The following is an 18,098-nucleotide window of genomic DNA, read 5'->3' as shown; positions in this document are numbered from 1 at the left end:
GGTGCGACACGGATAGAGAGATAATGCTCTCTCATTGGTAGACTGTGGGTGGAGACAAAAGCAGGCATGAGTGGAGCAGGCCAGAACAAAGAGGGTAACAGCCTGGACTCCCCCCACTCCTCATACCACTTATCAGCCCCCCACCCCTAACACACAGCCTGGGGGCTTCAGGCTAGGCAGATGACTATTATAACCTTAATCAGTCCTTCAAAGCAACCACTCAGGCATGTTTTCCACCACCAGATTCTTTGTTCTAACTGGGGATCTGCTTAGTTTTGCCGTGAACCCATGCTCATTTTTCCATTTATAAAACCTGCAGCCACACACACACACACACACACACACACACACACACATGCTGTTACCACACACAAGTATAGCGACCCTCTTCCTTTTCTGGCTGAGATAAGAGCTAGCTACCGTCAAGGTAAAGGACTCATATGAAGGTCATTTGCTGAAGTGGCATCACAAGCCATTAACAGCACCCACACCGCACTCGAGTGACATTATTGGATTTGTTGATTTTGGCTTTCAGAGAGGCAACAGTCTAGATTACCCCCACCCCCCTAAATCTGTAGTGTAAGTAAGTGGATGGTAGCTGACTAAGCACCAGCATCTTTATTTCTAGCAAAATTCACTCATCTGAGAGCAAAAAGACCAGAGCAGCAGTTCCTCTCATGCTGGGCCAGGGTTATCTATATATGGCATTGGGCAAGGGGCACCAGCCAATTTGCAGTGCTGGGGGGGGGGTTAAACTTTTAAACGATTAAACTTTGTGGGGCTGCACCAGGCTGGCCTGCTTTCCCCGGCTCTCTGGACACTGGGTCTGGCTCACAGCCGCTCCCACTTCGCCTCCCAGCTCCTCATCTAGCCGGTCATAGTCCAGCAGTGGGTCTGCAAGGGAGAACAGGCCAGGTGACAGGTTTAGACAGAGACTCAGGAGAACTACTCCTCTAATGTTTTTATTTCAAAGTTAAAAGTTTGAATCTGTCTGATTCTGAACTCATCAGCTGAGCTGCTCACGCGGCTCTGCTGCACAAAGACAGAGAAGGGTCTGTCTGTGGCCTGCCCGAGAGAGGCGTAACTTGTAGCAGGGGGCATAACTTGAAGTTGTCCAGATCACACAGAACCAAACAAGATGTCAAAGCTAAATGTTTTTGGCAAAGCTGGACCAGGCAAGACTGAAACAAGTCTATGTGCAGACCTCCGAACAGAAACATCAGCTTCCCCTACTTTTAGCAATGCTTTCTCCAAACAAGCCTGTCTAAAGCTGCTTACACACCAACCAGACACACCGAAGAGACTTTGAGAGACTTTAGTCACTTTCATTCCGCTCCCCATTTCCGGATAAGCACTCTACCAATCAGATGGGTCATTTGAGTCCGACTGCCGGCAGTGCCCGCCACGCCGATTATACATGTCAAATCGGCCAAAATGAAGGCCGACAGCCCCTCGGATGGACGACAGCACGGAACACACTGAACGGACTCGAGTCACTGACCTCGCCAGACTGTCCAACGGCCGATTATCGCTCTATGTGTCCGGGCCTTAAATAAGGTGCTTTACAAACTGTTCAACTTAAGTGTGAGTGGAGGCTAGTTAGCATAGCTTCAGAGAGGCCCTTGTGGAGAACTGGACTATGGTTAGCTGCGGCACGGCCACCAAAACCACTACGGCCTATGCCGTGCTGCTGTTGTTGTGACTGTTCCTCAGTGTATAGAAAATCTATGGTCTTTATAGCCATAGTAAATTTTACTGTTTTACGTGTAAAGTGGGAGAAAGGGGGCACTTTGAGTGTGGTCACCCTAGGGCACCACATTGTGTTAATACGGGCCTGCTCTCACTTCCTGCCTCCAATAGACTGAACACAAAAACAGGAAGTCTGTGCTGCCTGTGTTTCCTAGGCCTTATAACAGAGCCTCTCTCTCTCTCGATGCTTTACACACACACACACGCGCGCGCACACACACACACACACACACACGTGCGCGCACACACACACACACACACACACACACGCACAGTCCTATAGTGGGGAAGAGGAAAGCAGAGCACTGATTATTACATAAGCTCCACAGTGGTGGTCACTCAGGCCCTGAGAACAACAGCAGTCACATTCAGATGCATGCTTAAATGAAGGAATGGTAACAACGCAGGACTAACAGAGACATCTATACACTATACATTCACCATCTGATAAGTGGCAATCTTATAACACACGTGTGTGTGTGTGTGTGTTATCAGATTTTGCTAATATGATTTCAGTATTTTGATACAGTAGAGATAGAGAGAGAGATAGTTTGAATCTATTCTCAGCAGTTGTATGTGTAAACTAGGGTCTTCTCTGAAACCAAATACGACCAGTTTGCTTTCACTTTTACCTCTGTGATGCTAAAACAAGTTTGCAGGTGACATTACAGCAGCTGATACAATATCAGTTTTCAGTAAAGCAGTATCTTTTTCTCTAGTAAGTAGGTTAATTGGGAATTTATTTTACACGATCCCCTGGCTATTTACTGTTGCATTTGATTTGCCTACTTCCTCTTATCCTATGATTCATTGTTCCTCTGGTCTCCCCAATCTATATACACAAACACAGCATTTTCTCTATTTACACACAAACATCAAACAGAACAGATAAGGAAAAGCAGTTAAGTGTGTGTGTGTGTGTGTGTGTATGTGTGTGTGTAAATCTGCATCTTAGCATTTAAATGTATATTGATGCAAATACACTCTCCATAGCCACTCTCACACGGTAGTAATTGGCCAATAAATTGGGGGAGGGTGGGAGGGGGGTGCTGATTACTGAAGGCCTCACCGAGGGGGAGACAAAGAGCACAGCACTAAAGTGGAGAGCTAGAGGGGAGGTTATAGTCGTGGTGGTATTGGGACAACTGGTCTGCAGGGGGTTAAAGGGGACTGGGGGAGGGGTAAAGCCCCTCTCTGAGTAGCTTGGGGGGCAGAAGGGGGTGGGGGTTAGTGGTGACGGCACTCAATGGGACCAAATTCAAAAGATGCAGTCCAACTTCAACTGAAGCAACCTTACACCACAGAGCCAAACAATGGAACATCTGCTGGCTGACAAAGCTGTGAGAGCAGCAGTGGCTCTGATTTAAACTGCTACTCTGTGGATAAAACCCCAACAGTAGCAACAGGTTTCAACATATTTCTGAAATCATAGATAGGCTACTTGGCCTAAACTCACTTTGTTTGTAAATCTGTCGAGATTGCTTCACTTTATTTTGAAAACATAAAGTAGTTTTTAAATGTGCTTTTACATTTTAGGGGAAGTCGACTCTATTTGAAAGCAGTTTGGGCTCATGTCAAATTCTATGTCAAATATTGCATTTACCAATATCCCGGTTTTAAATTAGTCTTTGGAGTATCCAGGTTATGTGGTGGTGCATATAAACACCATATCCAGGTTTCAGAAATCTGAATAGGACTTTATCCCAGTCTCGAGAAACTGAGATATGCTGGCTGACGTACCAAGATACTGTGGCATATAAACATCAAATCACTGTCTGCCATGTGTTGGACATGGACATCTTCAACCTGAGTTGCACAGTAGTTAGACAGTAAAACAAGACAAAATATGACTATAAACAATGCAATGATGATCTACATGCTGAAATGAAAGCGACACCGGTAATGTTAAACTTGCATTAATAAAAAATGCTGGCCATTTGTGGGGCAGTGGAACAAGCTGTAAACACAACATTGACATATTATCATGTTATAAAGTTAATACGGCAAACATGTTAGCAGACCTTTTTATTTATTTATACAATAAACATACATGGAGAAACATTCTTATTTATTTGGGGGTTTTTTTGTGTCCAACTGAAGAACGTACGTACAATATTCACTCGTTTAGAGCAGCTTTAAGCATGTTTTATTTTCACTTGTCACTCTTTGTTTTCAAATACTGGTGATAGGATGAAGAAGCCAAACTCAACAGAGAGATGGATCAAGTCCAGTAGGCCAGAAACCCAAGGGTTTTTATCCTCACCTGCTAAGGTTACTCAGTCAGTATAGAAACGACAAACAATGGCTGGATATTCAGGAGACATAGACATGTCTGCACAGAGTCAGACAATCAGATTATGTGTATAATGAATCATGTATTATATGTATAAATAACCAGGTTTCACATCATATCCCCAATATTAACAGAAATAAGTCTCAACACCAATATATTAGTAGTCATTGGGAGCATACTGCCAGTTTTAGAGACTTAATCACAAGCCATTTCACCCTCTCTCACCCATTCAGTGTGTGTGTGTGTGTGTGTGTGTGTGTGTGTGTGTGTGTGTGTGTGTGTGTGTGTGTGTGTGTGTGTGTGTGTGTGTGTGTGTGTGTTGAGAGGGGTGGCGGTAAGGGGGTTGCTAGGGTGAGGGTAGCACAGCAGTTGTCACTGTTGAGGCCCCTTTCCCCCCCTTTTTCCTTTTGCTTATCCATTAACCAGCACCATGGTTACATCACAGCAGCTAATACTCTCTCTTACGCCTCCAGTGGGCAAAGACCCTTTAGAAACAGATTACTCATGTGTGTGTCTGTAGATTCTTAACACACAATTTATGTGGCTTTTTTTCTAGTCTCCTATCCTAATTGCCTACTTTACTAACATCAGCTGATGTACAGTGTTGGCTATGCATTTCTTTGTTTACCCATCAGCTGTTGGAGTACCCATCCTCAGCGTGATTGTGTCATAAGTCCAGGTCAGAGAGTTTAATGCAAGCCACTGACAGCTCACGCAGTGTGATGGTTTGAAGACCTTTTGATAGGTTCATTATAATCAGAGTTGTGGTGTGTCTGGGCCCAGATGGCAGCGGCATTTACACTAACAGGATTAGGATTAGCTCCAGATTAGACAGGCGAGTTGAAAGACCTGCTCTGCTGACACGGCATGGCCGCCTAGACCCACACTAACCCTCCTGAATTTATTTAAGATGCTACTACACAGCAGACTAGCTGTCAGTTGAGGAGAGTGGGGAAGGTGCTTGTGGAAATGGCCATCTACTAAAAAAACACACACACACAACAAATGGCTTTGTGCTGCACAACAGGTGCTGCACAGGAACTCCCGACACCTTGTGTGTTTATTTGGTTTTAAGGCAGTCCAATTTGTTTGCTTGGCTGAGGTTTGAAGCAAAACACTGGTTTGACACCAGTCAGCTGGGGCCAGATGTATCCAGAGAGAGAGGAACATATACAGCATGTTCCAACTGAATCATCACTGTTATGTAACACTGGCCTTAGGATGGGGAGGGTGTGCAACAGAAAGAGAGAGAGAGACACTGAGCTCAGAAGACTGACCTAGATCAGCAAATGGTGGTGATAAGTACCTGGGTCGGGGAGGGGGGTGACCATCAGACTGTCTGGGGGAAGGGGTCTGTCAGGGAAGAAGGGGCGTAGAGAGAAAGATAGGAAACAAGAAGACAGTAGGAAAGGCAGAGATAAAGAGGAAAACAGAGACTCAAAGAATGTGATGTCTTGCTTGCCAGCATTTACATGTGGTTTTCAGTGGTAGGCTCACAGCCTCATTAGGATCAGATGGACAGTAGCCGCCACAGCCTTGGCTGACTTCCAGTGACACAACCAGGCTGGAATGTGGGTCAGTAGGCAGAGAGATGAAGGACTGCGACCAGGGAAAGTTTCCTGCAAGCATTTGTGTGTGCCCTCACAAGCAAGATGTGGGTATCTGTGTCTCTTCCTGCATGTGTTTTCCCCTTCTTCCTCGACCGTCAGCAATTCGAAAAAATCGAAGAAAAGGAAGGGTGCGTGTTGAGTATTGAGCAAGAAAAGGAATGACAGTAAGTCCACTTCTCCTCTCTCCAGCTGACTACGATTTCCACCGAGCATGCAACCGCCTAAAATCGTTCAGCAATTCCACCACAGCTCATTCTCACACAGGAGGCCATAAGGTTATCCTAAGATAACTCTATTTCTCTTCCGCCCATATTATATGTCCTATAATTCACCCACATGTAGGTCAGAGATAAGCAGCCAGTGCTCTTAGAATCACAAACCACTGCAGCATGCTCTGATGGTCCATTTCCTCCTCTGCCCCACTGTGTAAACATGCAATGTATACATGCTATACAAACCAGGCCAGTCAGAACACAACCAGTTAACACGGTGAAAATATTGCTCAATGTGCCTGTGTGTTTTTTTAAAGTGCAGAGGTAAGAGATGTATCACAGTGACAGCTAGTGGATCTTAGTGGAGAAAGTTTATCCACCCACTTTCCAGGCACCTACATGCACGTCATATGTTGCTCAATTAAAAGCTTGTTTGACCTGGATGGTTGTTTATTCGCAAGACATGTCGGAGCAATGAGTATAACAGGTATTTCTTGTCAGGGAAGACTTGCCAAAGAGAATGACGTGCTCATCTGCTTTGCAATGTTTACAAGGCTGAGCAATTGTTCTGAAGTGATGCAATTATGTGCCAAAGGTAACACATGTGAAGAATATACTGAATATACTCAATCGTTTGGACATAGAGATATTAACGGAGTGAAATTTGTTGCTTACCACACAAAGGGAAGATTAATGAGATTGCTTTATTAATACAAGAGTGTGTGTGAGGAGGAAGTATAAATCAGAGAGAGGCTGCTCTCCACCCAGCCAAATCATCAATTCTCCACAGTCCCACCCTGATCGGACACATCACACACACACACTTCTGTCCTACCACCAGTAAAGCTGTCCCATTCTGTCTATTTCCCTGGGAATATATAGACCTCTATGGCACTGCCATGATATAAACGGATCTCTTTTTACATACGCATGATATTTAGTAAAGAGGACAGCAACAGGTTGCAGCTGCTTGGGACTAAAAGGCTTATTTTATTGCAAAAAAGAAATGTAGCCTGCAGATGTGAGAGAATAAAACACATATGCTCTAAAAGGAAACGGTATGAGCATGTGTGTGAAAGTGATCACACGTGCACTTCAGAAGTCGCGGCTCAGTGTGGGCGTTGCATGAACTTGAGAGCAGAAAACTGGTCTTGCAAGATAACCGTCAGAACAGAGCAGAGCATCCCACAGGAATAAGAGATCCCATTACTTCATTATTTCCTTCAGGGAAATCCCTGTTTTAAGAGCACCATAATCACTGAGTGCTTATTGTCAATATATGTACACTGCAGCTGATGTTGAAAACATAATACAAATATTGGTGTTTTTTAATATTTCAACTGCAACTGAACAATTACAGTTTGTATGTTAGGCATTTTGAAATCAAGCCTGTTTATTTTAGTTGCTCAAAATGTGACAACATGGAGATCTTGCCCCAATAATCAGTAATATTCTCATTTGCATCTTACTAAGTACCTTGCATGCTGGTGTTGGATAAATGATTTGTCCAGATATGAACCAGCAACTACTCTAACAGTACAGTAATTGCTGTTTCCTGTGACGACTTCATCAAGTTCACTCAGGTTGGCATTACCTGATATATCGTTGGACTTGTTTTTAGTCTACCGAGGAAATGTAAGAACTGCAAAGCACTAAGTTCTGCAGAAATATTAAAGAGATTTCTTATCAAATTTACCAAAGTCAATATTGTTGCAAAGAGCTCAGTCATCTATAATGTGTACCTGATGGTCAGTTAACTCCATCAACCTCCTGAGACCAAATGCTGGTTTTGTAAAGGAAACATTCAGCTGTGCCAGAAAAAAGTGCCCTCAGGGCTGACAACAGGGCCCAAACAGGTGAAACACAAAGCTATCCCAGCCATAACAAAGGCCGGGAGGTGTGAGACGGTTGGAGTTCAGGGTGTGCCTGGCTCATCTGTCAGGCTTTACTTGAACAAAATGGTTGCTTTGACTTTATTAAACAAATGACAGGCCGTCAAACTTACTCATTCAGGCTTGCAGAGACTCGTCGTTGCGGCCATCGATGGGGCAGCAGCATCGCACGGAAACTCAGTTTATGCAAGAAGTTACTACATGTTTGTTATATTTATACGAAATGAATTCCACAAACGCAGCAATAGGAGTTTGTTGTCCTGCTCACATTCCTAACAAATTTGTCCCAATAAAGGCCTGCTACAATCAAAACTTTGCCTTTTTTCAGTCCAATACAGTTTTGGTAATTGGGTGTGAGGATACAAATTTTTTTTCTCCATTAAAGCTATAGTGCGTAGTTTCTGCCGCCCCCATGGAGAATTCTAAGAATTAGAGCCCTCCATGACTGTGCACTGCCCTGTCCCCCCCACCCCCTCCACGCAGTTGCTAGTAGCCAAGGAGGACACGGAGGATTTAAAAAACATCATGGACTCTTCAGAAGAGGTAATTATGTTCACTCGAGTTTCTGCGTGGAAAAGTCACCGGACGCCACAATCTTCTGAACACAGCCATACTGAGAAACACAGAGGCAGTTTTGTGGAGCTGAAAGTCTTAATTAGCTTTGTAGCAACTCATTTTGCAATGGCTTGAATGTAACAGACGTTCATTAATATCGTAAAAGTTATGCACTAAAGCTTTAAGATTAAGCCATACTTTATAACTCTGTTATACTGCATCTCGCCTACATATTAGGGCAGTGGTGAGTGCCAATTTAAGCAGCCAGCATATGATTGAGAGACGCACAGTGCAAAATAAAACAAAATATCTTTTCCATCTCACTTACACATTAAACGACTGAGTTGTCCACTGAAATTGCTAACCTAAGCTTACAGCATTAGCTTTGATGACTGAACCTAATTCCACGTTCGGGGGCCATACAAAATGTTTCTGAGGGCCACCATTGGCTGGCAGGCTACACTTTGAGGAGCTATGGATTAGAATCTCAGGTTACTGTTTAACACTGAACTGAGCATCTGCTGCTAAACACAACTGTCAATTTATCAAAAATGGAGGAAAAAAAACTCAATGAAATGGGTTTACCCCTTTTCTCTACTCTACTTACACAAGTAGCTCTCTGGGAGACAGCAGCTGCATGTAAGAGTCTGACAGGCACCCAACACTCACCAATTACATAGACCACTAAGCAATTGAGTATACAACAAAAGGGTAGTAAAAGGAATGCCACATAATGATGGTAGGAGGATACAAGAGGGTAATGCTATCCAAAAATGTAGAAATTATTGAGAGACTTTCACTTTTATCCATTTGCAGGCCATTCTACAGACACTTATGAAGCAGTGCAGCTCTCCAACTGCAAACCTGCGTGAATAGCTGCACTGGATCCAAGTAGCAGTCCACACAACCTGTCTCCAAACCACTGGGGACTGTTCTAAAGATACCGATTGTACGTGTGTGTGCGTGAGTGTAACCTAGTTCAGAGCACATCAGGTGCCGAGCATGCAGCAGCCACTGCAGAGGGGAGGATCCACAACAGTATCACACTCACTCAAGGGCAAATCTCAAGGATATGCCCAGTCTAACCTTCTGTAGACCAGCTCCTTTGATTGCACAAAGTGACATAAGGGAGGAAATCAAGCAGGTTTTTTTATCTGCCCTTATTTATAGCTGATTTGTGTTTGATAGTAGGTTTTGTTTCTGAAAAGGAAATATCACGGCAGCATGTGGTGGATCTTACCCATGCAGTGTGAAGCACAGGATTAATCTGTGTCATTCGTTGCTGCTGCATCAAAGCTTTAAATCAAAGTTTCACTTTGGCGCAGGGTGTCTTGAGGTTGCCACAGAAACTAATAGAAGCTGTGATAAAAACTTTGAAAGGGGCACAGAACTATTTTGATGGCAAGGTCAAAATGTTACAGGCTATTCATTTTACAGAGGAATACAGATGAATAGTTATAATGGCATGTAGCCTGCACAGCTCCAAATCATAGACCGTGTAACAAAGAAAGAAAAGAAAAACTCTGACACATAAGTAATTTCTCATTAATGAGAAGATTACATTACTTATCTGTAAGTGCCAGGGGTTTTGCTTTCACAGAGGAATACAGTAACTTGTGTATAGTGTATAGCATTGCGTAATATTTGAATAAAAAAAAAAACAAAGACTTCAGGTTTGTATGCAAATATGGTATCAAAATTTAATGTTGTTAAATGCTGTTGATGTTAGCATGCTTTAAAAATTAACCAAAATCAGGAGAAGCATTGAAATCACAAAGTGACGTGTGAATATAAAGTACAGCAGTGCTACTTTTTCATTTTTTTGCCCATTTTTCCTATTTTCTTAACAAAATAAAGGATCCTCGATGCACATCATAAAGAGGAGCAAAGCTTGTTGACAACTCTTGATTTTGTCTCCTTCACCAGGAGCGATAAGCTATTATTTACAGAACAATTTGTACATCAAACACTCGGTTTGGTCATCTAAACCAAACAAACCAGGAACGGGCTCATTCACTCATATGTACACAGAAGGGCATTCACACTTACACATGTTTCAGTGTGATCACAATGATCAACTATTAAAAAGGTCCCATGGCATGAAAATTTAACTTTGAGGTTTTTTAACATTAATATGCGTTCCCACAGCCTGCCTATGGTCCCCCAGTGGCTAGAAATGGTGATAGGTGTAAACCGAGCCCTGGGTATCCTGCTCTGCCTTTGAGAAAATGAAAGCTCAGATGGGCCGATCTGAAATCTTCTCCTTATGAGGTCATAAGGAGCAAGGTTACCTCCCCTTTCTCTGCTTTGCCCGCCCAGAGAATTTAGCCCACCCATGAGAGAGAGACATTATGGCTTTCAAACAAGCAAAGTGGCAGTTGGTCAAGGCCACATACCCCACCCTCCACCTTGCCCCCTCTCCCCTCCTCAATAGCTACAGACACAAAAATGGCACATCATAAGGAAAGCTCATTGTGGGACTGGCTCTAGTGGCTGTAATTCTGCACCAATGCTGATTTTGGGAAAGAGACTTCAGATACAGTATTAGGGGACCACTAAGGTCTATATAAAAGCATCCAAAGAGCACCATGCCATGGGACCTTTAACAAAGTTATAATTTCCCATTACAGCATACCAGGAAATAGCTTAGTCATATCTATAAAATCCATTCCATTGCCCCCTGTTCAGTACTAAAAAATAAAAAAACACAGCACACTTACGGCTCCTCCTCCCCAGATCAGGTTCATTGGCCAGCAGTCAATGCATAGGAAGCCCACAGCAATATGAATGTATTCCAAAAACAAAATGCACAGCTATTTACATGAAGCATGTTATATAAAAACTGTAGCTTTCCAAAAGTGACAGGTAACTTTAGAGCAAAGTTCCTGCCAGTGAATAACGATGCAGTTTATTTCAAAAGCATACTTTGTTTGTGTCTCAAGAGCGCTTCAGTTCAGATAATCTGCGGAGAAGCTGCTGTTGTCGGGTTTTGAGGCGTTTCTTCTCCTGGAGCTGCCGTTTCTCCTTGGTGTGCAGGTCTGCCAGGTACTCCGTCGCGTGGGTCAGGATGGCCACCTTCGGAGTCTTGGCCGACTCGAGACCAGGGACCTGATCCCGCAGGGCCAGGAAACGGGACCGGAGATCGTTCCGCCTCTTCCTCTCAAGGAAGTTGTGGTTCCGCCTGCGGTCAGTGTCCTCTGCGTCCGAGTATTGAGGACTCTCTGATGGGGAACCGGGCTGGGAGACACCAGACGAAGAGCCCGCCTGCTGACTGGATGCTGTGCATGTACGCTTGCTTTGAGGCTCTTCCTCATCCTCCTCTTCGTCCTCCTCCTCCTCCTCCTCCTCATCTTCATCCTCAGGCTCGCTGTCTGGGGAGCGGGCGGCATAGTTGTGCTGCTGTCGGTGGACAGACATATGGAAGCGTTTGGGGCATGGGTCGGCCCGGACCGTGATGGTCACTGGTTTTCTGACATTTACCAGCCGCACCCGGTTCTGCTTGCTCTCAACGGTGACCACATCAATTTCCTCTTCATCATCTGTGATCACATATGAACAACTCATCAATACACATAGCAAAACAATGGTTTTAAAAGCATGATGTTTGCAAGCTGTCATTTTACAAAGTACTTCACATTCCTGCAAAAGCAGAGGCAAGCTGAATCAAATTTTAACTAAACTGACTATAAGGAAGTGCATTCCATTGCCAAGGATGCAAATCACTACTACTGCCCTCTGAGGGGGGCAGAGCAGGAGCTGTTAACAGCAGTGCTCATCCGTGCTAAAGCTCGCAGGAATTCAGGCGTTTTGTCTTTGAGCACTGAGCATTCATCGACTATTTAAATGGGGGGGTTTGTGGGGGGGGGGAAAGATTTTGTGTTTGTGTTTTTTTTTTTTTTTTTTTTTTTTTTTTTTTGGGGGGGAATTTTAAAAGAAATTCATTTGAAATCAATTTAGAAGATTGCACGGTTATTATTCTGAGCAATGTGGCGCGTTTTAAAAGTGAAGGTAAAAATCCAGCTTTAGGTTGACTGACTATGTTGTACTTGATAACCCCTCTGCATCACAGACCACAGTTATGCAACAAGCAGCCCAGCTTTCCAAATTCCGCATTGTTAGAGGGCAAAATAATCCTGAGGCTGGGGCAGGGTGGGGCAAAATAGAGCATGACTGCTTCCTTACCAGAGGAATCAGAGCGAGACTCGGAGCCAGACGACGCCGGCTTCCTGCAGCTGCTTGCCGGGAAGGCGAGAACAGCCGCGGGGTCGACGCAGTCAGTCGCCGAAGCGGCGATCGGTCCACCGGGAAAGACGCACTGCGCCTTGCTCGGTCTCACGGAGATCTGGGCCGTCGGAGAGACGCTTGTCTGTGCCGCAGCTGAAACTCTCCCGTTGACCATCTCCAGCTGCTTGCTGGCAGAGAAACTACTCCACATGCAGTCCTGGATGATGATGGAGCTGAGGTTGCCGAGTAGCTCCTCCGTATTTGGGATTATGTGACCCTCGCACTCCTCGTCCTGACCCAGGACTTTGGACAGCCAGCTGAGCTTGTCTCCCGGCGAGAGGTGCAGAGCACCCATGTCTCCCACCCGAGTCCGGGTGGGAGACATGGGAGGTGTGGGCAGCAGCTCGAACTTTTTCCATATGTCCTCGCTCGGTGCAGTAGACTTGTAAAAATCCTCCTCTCTGTCGAAATCGTCGAAAAAATAGTGCTGGTAACAGCCGAACTCCATGTTCCCAGTTAATAAAATCCGCTTGAGTTTATTCCCAGAAATGATCAAAGGACACCAGTAGCCTCTGAACAACGTCCTGCACAACCTGGGGGGAGATATCACAGTGATTAGCAATGATCTTCTTAAAAAGTAGTTCCCATCAGATTTATGATCACATTTCAAGTGTCCATCTAATGGGCCATTAGGATATCACATCCCTCTAACAGCCTACTTTCTACAAATGGGACCACATAAATAATTGATTGCATCTTGCAGATGCTCTCTTTGCAGGGATGGACCAACTGTCCAGGCATACAAGGTTATTACATAATCTAGATACGTATGGGCCTATATATACACACACATTTATATAGGAGTCAGCTATGATTCAAGTTTTTTTAATGTACAGGAGACTACACGAGATAACTACAGACGTAACAGTCTTCTGCGTAAAAGTAACATGCGTGGCTGCATTTCCTGAAATGTAGGCAGCGCTTTGTTCCACAGAGGACTCATGTAACCCGGCGAAGAAGAAAAAAGTGCTTCACAGTCCCAGCATGAGTTTACACTCACAGACAGCCCTCTATTTACTCATTGGAAACACACTAGAATAAAACTACTCACCGGCTCTCCGAAAAAAAAAAAATCCCACAGAGAAATTCAGGGCATTGAAAATCCCTCGGCAACCACAGAGCAAAGAGTCCAAGGTTCACGGGGATCAAACGAATAAAAGCTGACCGTGTGTTGGCTGGATACAAAGATGCGCTTTTTCGACGCAATCTATATGCCTACTTTGTTTTAGTTAAACTAGAAAAAAAACGGGGCTCAAACAACAGGCACAAGTTCCGCCCCACAATGTGCGTTTTTTCGCGCCAGTGAGATATCCTGTTATAAAAAAAAGTGCAGGGAGGAGCCTCAGAAATATCTGCAGCGGTAGATCCGGGTAAGCCCCTTCATTTCCATCGGGGAGGTGCTCAGCCCCGCCCCGTCTACAACACCAGTTATGGTCAGAATAACCAAGACATATTTTATCATCGGCTCTAGATAGATAGATAGATTTTTATTGATGCCATATCAGCACACATATACAGAATGTAAATGAAATAATAGGATACAATATATATTAAATAATAAATAGGATAGAATACAAGAACAAATATTTTAAATATATACAAGTTAAGAATAAAAACGTACAACTGCTTAAAAAGTATCAATCAAATAGAAGGAGAAAGGACTTTTTTTCTTACAGTCATGTTATTTCAGCTGAGAGATTTCCAGTTCCATCCAAGTGCCTCCTTGACTTGACTATTATATGCTGGTTTATACTTTTATCTACTACATTTAAGAGCAGAACATTGCACTTTTTACTCCACTGCATTTAGTTTGACAGCTTTAATTGCTAGTCACTTTGCATTCTGAGAATTTACAGTCAAGGATCAACTTAATATCAATTTACTAAATATGAAGCATCGTCATAGATTAAATTACTCAGCTGTATATAAAGTAACATTCAGTTCCACTTTGATCTGCTTCAGCAGTCAAAGAGCTCTGTCACATTAATGCATCACTGATAATGATGCAATAACAAGATATAGAGCCGAAACAATTCGTAGATTAACTAAAAATTAAATCAATCAATTCAATCAATCAGCAACTATAAGTCACTTTTCAATCAAAAACCTCAAATATGTCCTTTCTTTAGCTTCCCAAATGTGAGTATTTTCTGTTTGTCTTTGTCAATTATTGATGTGTGAAAAAATGATGACCAGAGTAAAATCATAAAATAACTCTCTGGGGCCATTTTTCTGCCCAATGAGTATTCTTTTAATGGATGTTTTTCTACATTGCTGTATTGCTTCTTTTACCCAAGTTAAGGATCCATCTCCCACCACTGCATCCCAGCATGAATAACACATGATACTGAATTAATATTTTACTCTAACAGCATAATGCATTGGAGATAGTCTGCAAAGTTGTATGTGGTTGATGCTGGATGGTGATGGCATGTGGCTATGAGTCGCTCAACAGAATTTGGGAAATCAACTTTCCAGTCTCCTGCCGCCTCAGCCTCCTACCAACCTCCTGGCCAGTCAAGATTTTTTAAATGTAAACATCTGAGTGGAAAACATGGAGAAATTAGCAAGACCACCTCTGCTTATCTCTCATGACTACGATACGCTCATCAGGATAGGGAAAGCTAACATGTCTCAACCTTGAGGCCAAACATTAGTTTTAAGCAAACAGTGGCTACTCATCTGTCTGCAGCTGGTGGTGAAGTGAGTTATCTTCTTTACAGTTCGAGAAAGCAACTAAGCTAATGTCTTAAACAACTTTGTTGGGTCTTAAATTCTTGTTTATAGGCCACAATAAAAGCTCTGCCAGAGAAAGAAAAGACCACCCTTGTAAAATCCATATGCACTCAATGACCTAAAACATTAAATAAGTTTAATCATGATACGACCATATTGAACAAGGCAATGATTAAGTAGACACATGATTTGTCTATTTATTGTCTGCCGTGAACAAGCCCTTTATCCTCACTGGCGAGCAAAAGGTCAAAGTTCTTCAACGTCTCATGAGCAGACACCACCAGGTCAAAATCATACACCACCCGTGGCCCTCGACCTCCTCCCGTCTAACATATTGATCCGTTGGGTCTATAGCATACACGCCTTCTCCTTGATTAAGCATCTCAGTGGACAAAGAACAAAAAAAACAGTATCTCTGGTCATTTTCAAGCCAAGTTAATGACACTGATTAACGATCAGTGACAGGCCTGAGGTCATTCCCCTGATTATGGGACCTCTTCATGTGTGGTGCGTGTTTAAAGTGAACTAAAGGCAGTATCAATCAATATCGTAGAAGACACAGACGAGAGGGTTGAGTCACAAATCTGGTGGTTGACTTAGAATTACTTAATATCCTGCCCAAAGGCCGAAAAAACTAAAATGTTTTTTTTAAAGTGTGCAGAGGAATCAGACCTCTATTTTCATGAAAACAAATACACTTTGAGTCAATTCCACAGCAGCCAATCACATTGTACGACCAGGAGGGAAAGGTGCATTTACACTAGCAGACACACAAAATGACTTGTTTAGGACTCGACCAACCAAATTTGACAAAACTGTCTCCCCGTTCAGTAGCTGTTTGATCATATCACACTATCTTCCTGAGCAGTTTACCTTGCCATGATATTGCAGGTGTTTGAATTTCTATTTTTCTGAACACTTTCAGGCCTTCTTGTCCATGTTTTGATGATAATTGTTTTAAGAGCTTGGAAATAGCAGTTGACAAAACAGTCTAACCACAAAGTCCATACAGTAGCTTTTGATCTTATTGCAAGATCTCTTTTAGCAGATAAAGTCTGACGAATTGCCATGAATTTACAAAATAATTACATTTTTATTTTCTTAATCTTTCAATCTCAATTGAAACACAAAGTTAAGGACTTGGACTTGATTTAGGACTTAACCAGTCTTGACTTAGGACTTAAATCACTCATTTCAAAGTTAAGACTCAAGACTTACCTGTGACTTGCATAACAGTGATTTTGACCCACCAATGGCCAGGTAAACTCATATTTTACTTAGAAAATTCAGTTTTTGCTCCATTAACAACTATGGAGTGAGTGCAAAGGCTTGTTTCTAAGTTCTTTTTTTTTTTTTTTACATTAGTTTAGATTTTTTCGAAACCTTATGCATCTTAACTGGACATTGTCTACATTCTTTGGTAGCCTGTGACAGTTGTTCAAGCCTGTTTATGCCGTTTGTATTTATTGTTGTAATATTTTTTTTAAATGTTGCCTTCTTGACTAGGTCTCTCTTGAAAAAGAGATTTTAATCGCAGTGAGATTTTACCTGGTTAAATAAAGGAAACATGAAAAAATGCTAATGTATGCATATCATTGATATCAAGATAAATTGGATAGATTTCTGAATCTAAAATAAATTCAAAAAGAGAGAGAGAGAGAGATATTCGAGCTAACTTTAAGCTTCACCAATATGATTTTGGAGATGTTTCACCCACAGAGCAATGATAGCCTGTAGATCCTGTAACTTCACATCCCATAATTACACTGCGGACCAACCCTCAAGCTGCTATGTTGGGAGTATTTCATCCCTGCCAAAGAGAAGAAAGAAAAAACGGGTGCCATAATATTCAGATGAGGCCCTCCTCCTCCTCCCTCTCCTCTCTTATGTTCCACCATTAACACTTGGAGATCTTTTCCTCAGCAGGGACACTGCTTAACACCAACAATAGCCTGCTCCCCAAGTCATCTTCCAGCTTAACTTCAAGTACCCGCTTTTGTCCTTTATTGTTGTAGTAGCATATGTGTGAGGATGGTAAAAAGTGGGGGCCGGGGGTTGGGATCCACCTCGGCATCATCTTCATGTCTGCAACACCCACTCAGCCGCCTGAAGAGTACAAGACACAATGCAGTATAGGAATTTGGATGGTTTATCGGGGACTGTGTGTGGAATTGTCCCCATGTGCTATAAAAGGGGGCGTACTCCTTTTCCCCACGACCTCTGTGACACAGGGACCCCCTAACCCTGACCTTCTCCACCCATCTAAAAAAAAAATACAATCTGTAAAAGTAGAACTAGTCACCCGGAGCTCAGTGAAAAGCAATGCAGATGAGAAAGACAACGTGAATAATTCACACAAGTGTTATTACTCCCCAGGGATGTAACACACCGTATTCTTACACCCCTCTTCCTAAAATACCACGAGAGTGTGATCAGCAGGGTGCCAGCTTTACCTGCATTTACAGCATTTCACAAACCAAATATCTATATCTAGCAATGCATGCATTACATCAAGCTTCCACCAATGATGTTATCACTTGTCGTTTCATTTCTTCCTCAGCAAAGTCCTGCATTACAGAAAATATTTAAATACAGTCTAAGTTCCTGACCTTTCTTTGGCATTACATTACATATGATGGCTGTTAATATTCACATGGCAACTACATCTCTGAGTTCATGATAAATAAAAGACATGCTCATGCCTATATAAATAAATAAATAAAAGTAAAAGTTTCTTACACTACTACAATGTTTGCTGATAAAAGTG

At 42.9% G+C, this 18,098-nt stretch overlaps 1 protein-coding gene across 1 annotated transcript; it reads right to left on the bottom strand.

Annotated features, from left to right (window-relative positions):
• Positions 1-10,796: 10,796 nt before the first annotated feature.
• On the bottom strand, positions 10,797-13,920 carry LOC120549820 (protein L-Myc-1b-like). The gene is made up of 3 exons (XM_039786980.1): positions 13,647-13,920; positions 12,494-13,128; positions 10,797-11,850 (listed from the first exon to the last, which is right to left on the bottom strand). The coding sequence occupies exons 2-3, from the start codon at positions 13,041-13,043 to the stop codon at positions 11,249-11,251; spliced, it is 1,152 nt and encodes a 383-aa protein (XP_039642914.1). The 5' UTR covers positions 13,044-13,128; positions 13,647-13,920; the 3' UTR covers positions 10,797-11,248.
• Positions 13,921-18,098: the final 4,178 nt, after the last annotated feature.

This window comes from Perca fluviatilis, chromosome 20, assembly GCF_010015445.1.
Source record: "Perca fluviatilis chromosome 20, GENO_Pfluv_1.0, whole genome shotgun sequence".
NCBI lineage: Eukaryota > Metazoa > Chordata > Actinopteri > Perciformes > Percidae > Perca > Perca fluviatilis.
The sequence above is the reverse complement of the archived record's forward strand: the minus strand, read 5'-3'. Positions and strand labels throughout refer to the sequence as shown.

Excerpts from the sequence above, each read along its gene's own strand:
- LOC120549820 (XM_039786980.1), bottom strand. The coding sequence starts at position 13,043 with ATGGAGTTCGGCTGTTACCAGCACTATTTTTTCGACGATTTCGACAGA. Across the intron at positions 11,851-12,493 it reads GTCTCGCTCTGATTCCTCTG|ATGATGAAGAGGAAATTGAT; the intron begins GTAAGGAAGCAG and ends ATGTGATCACAG.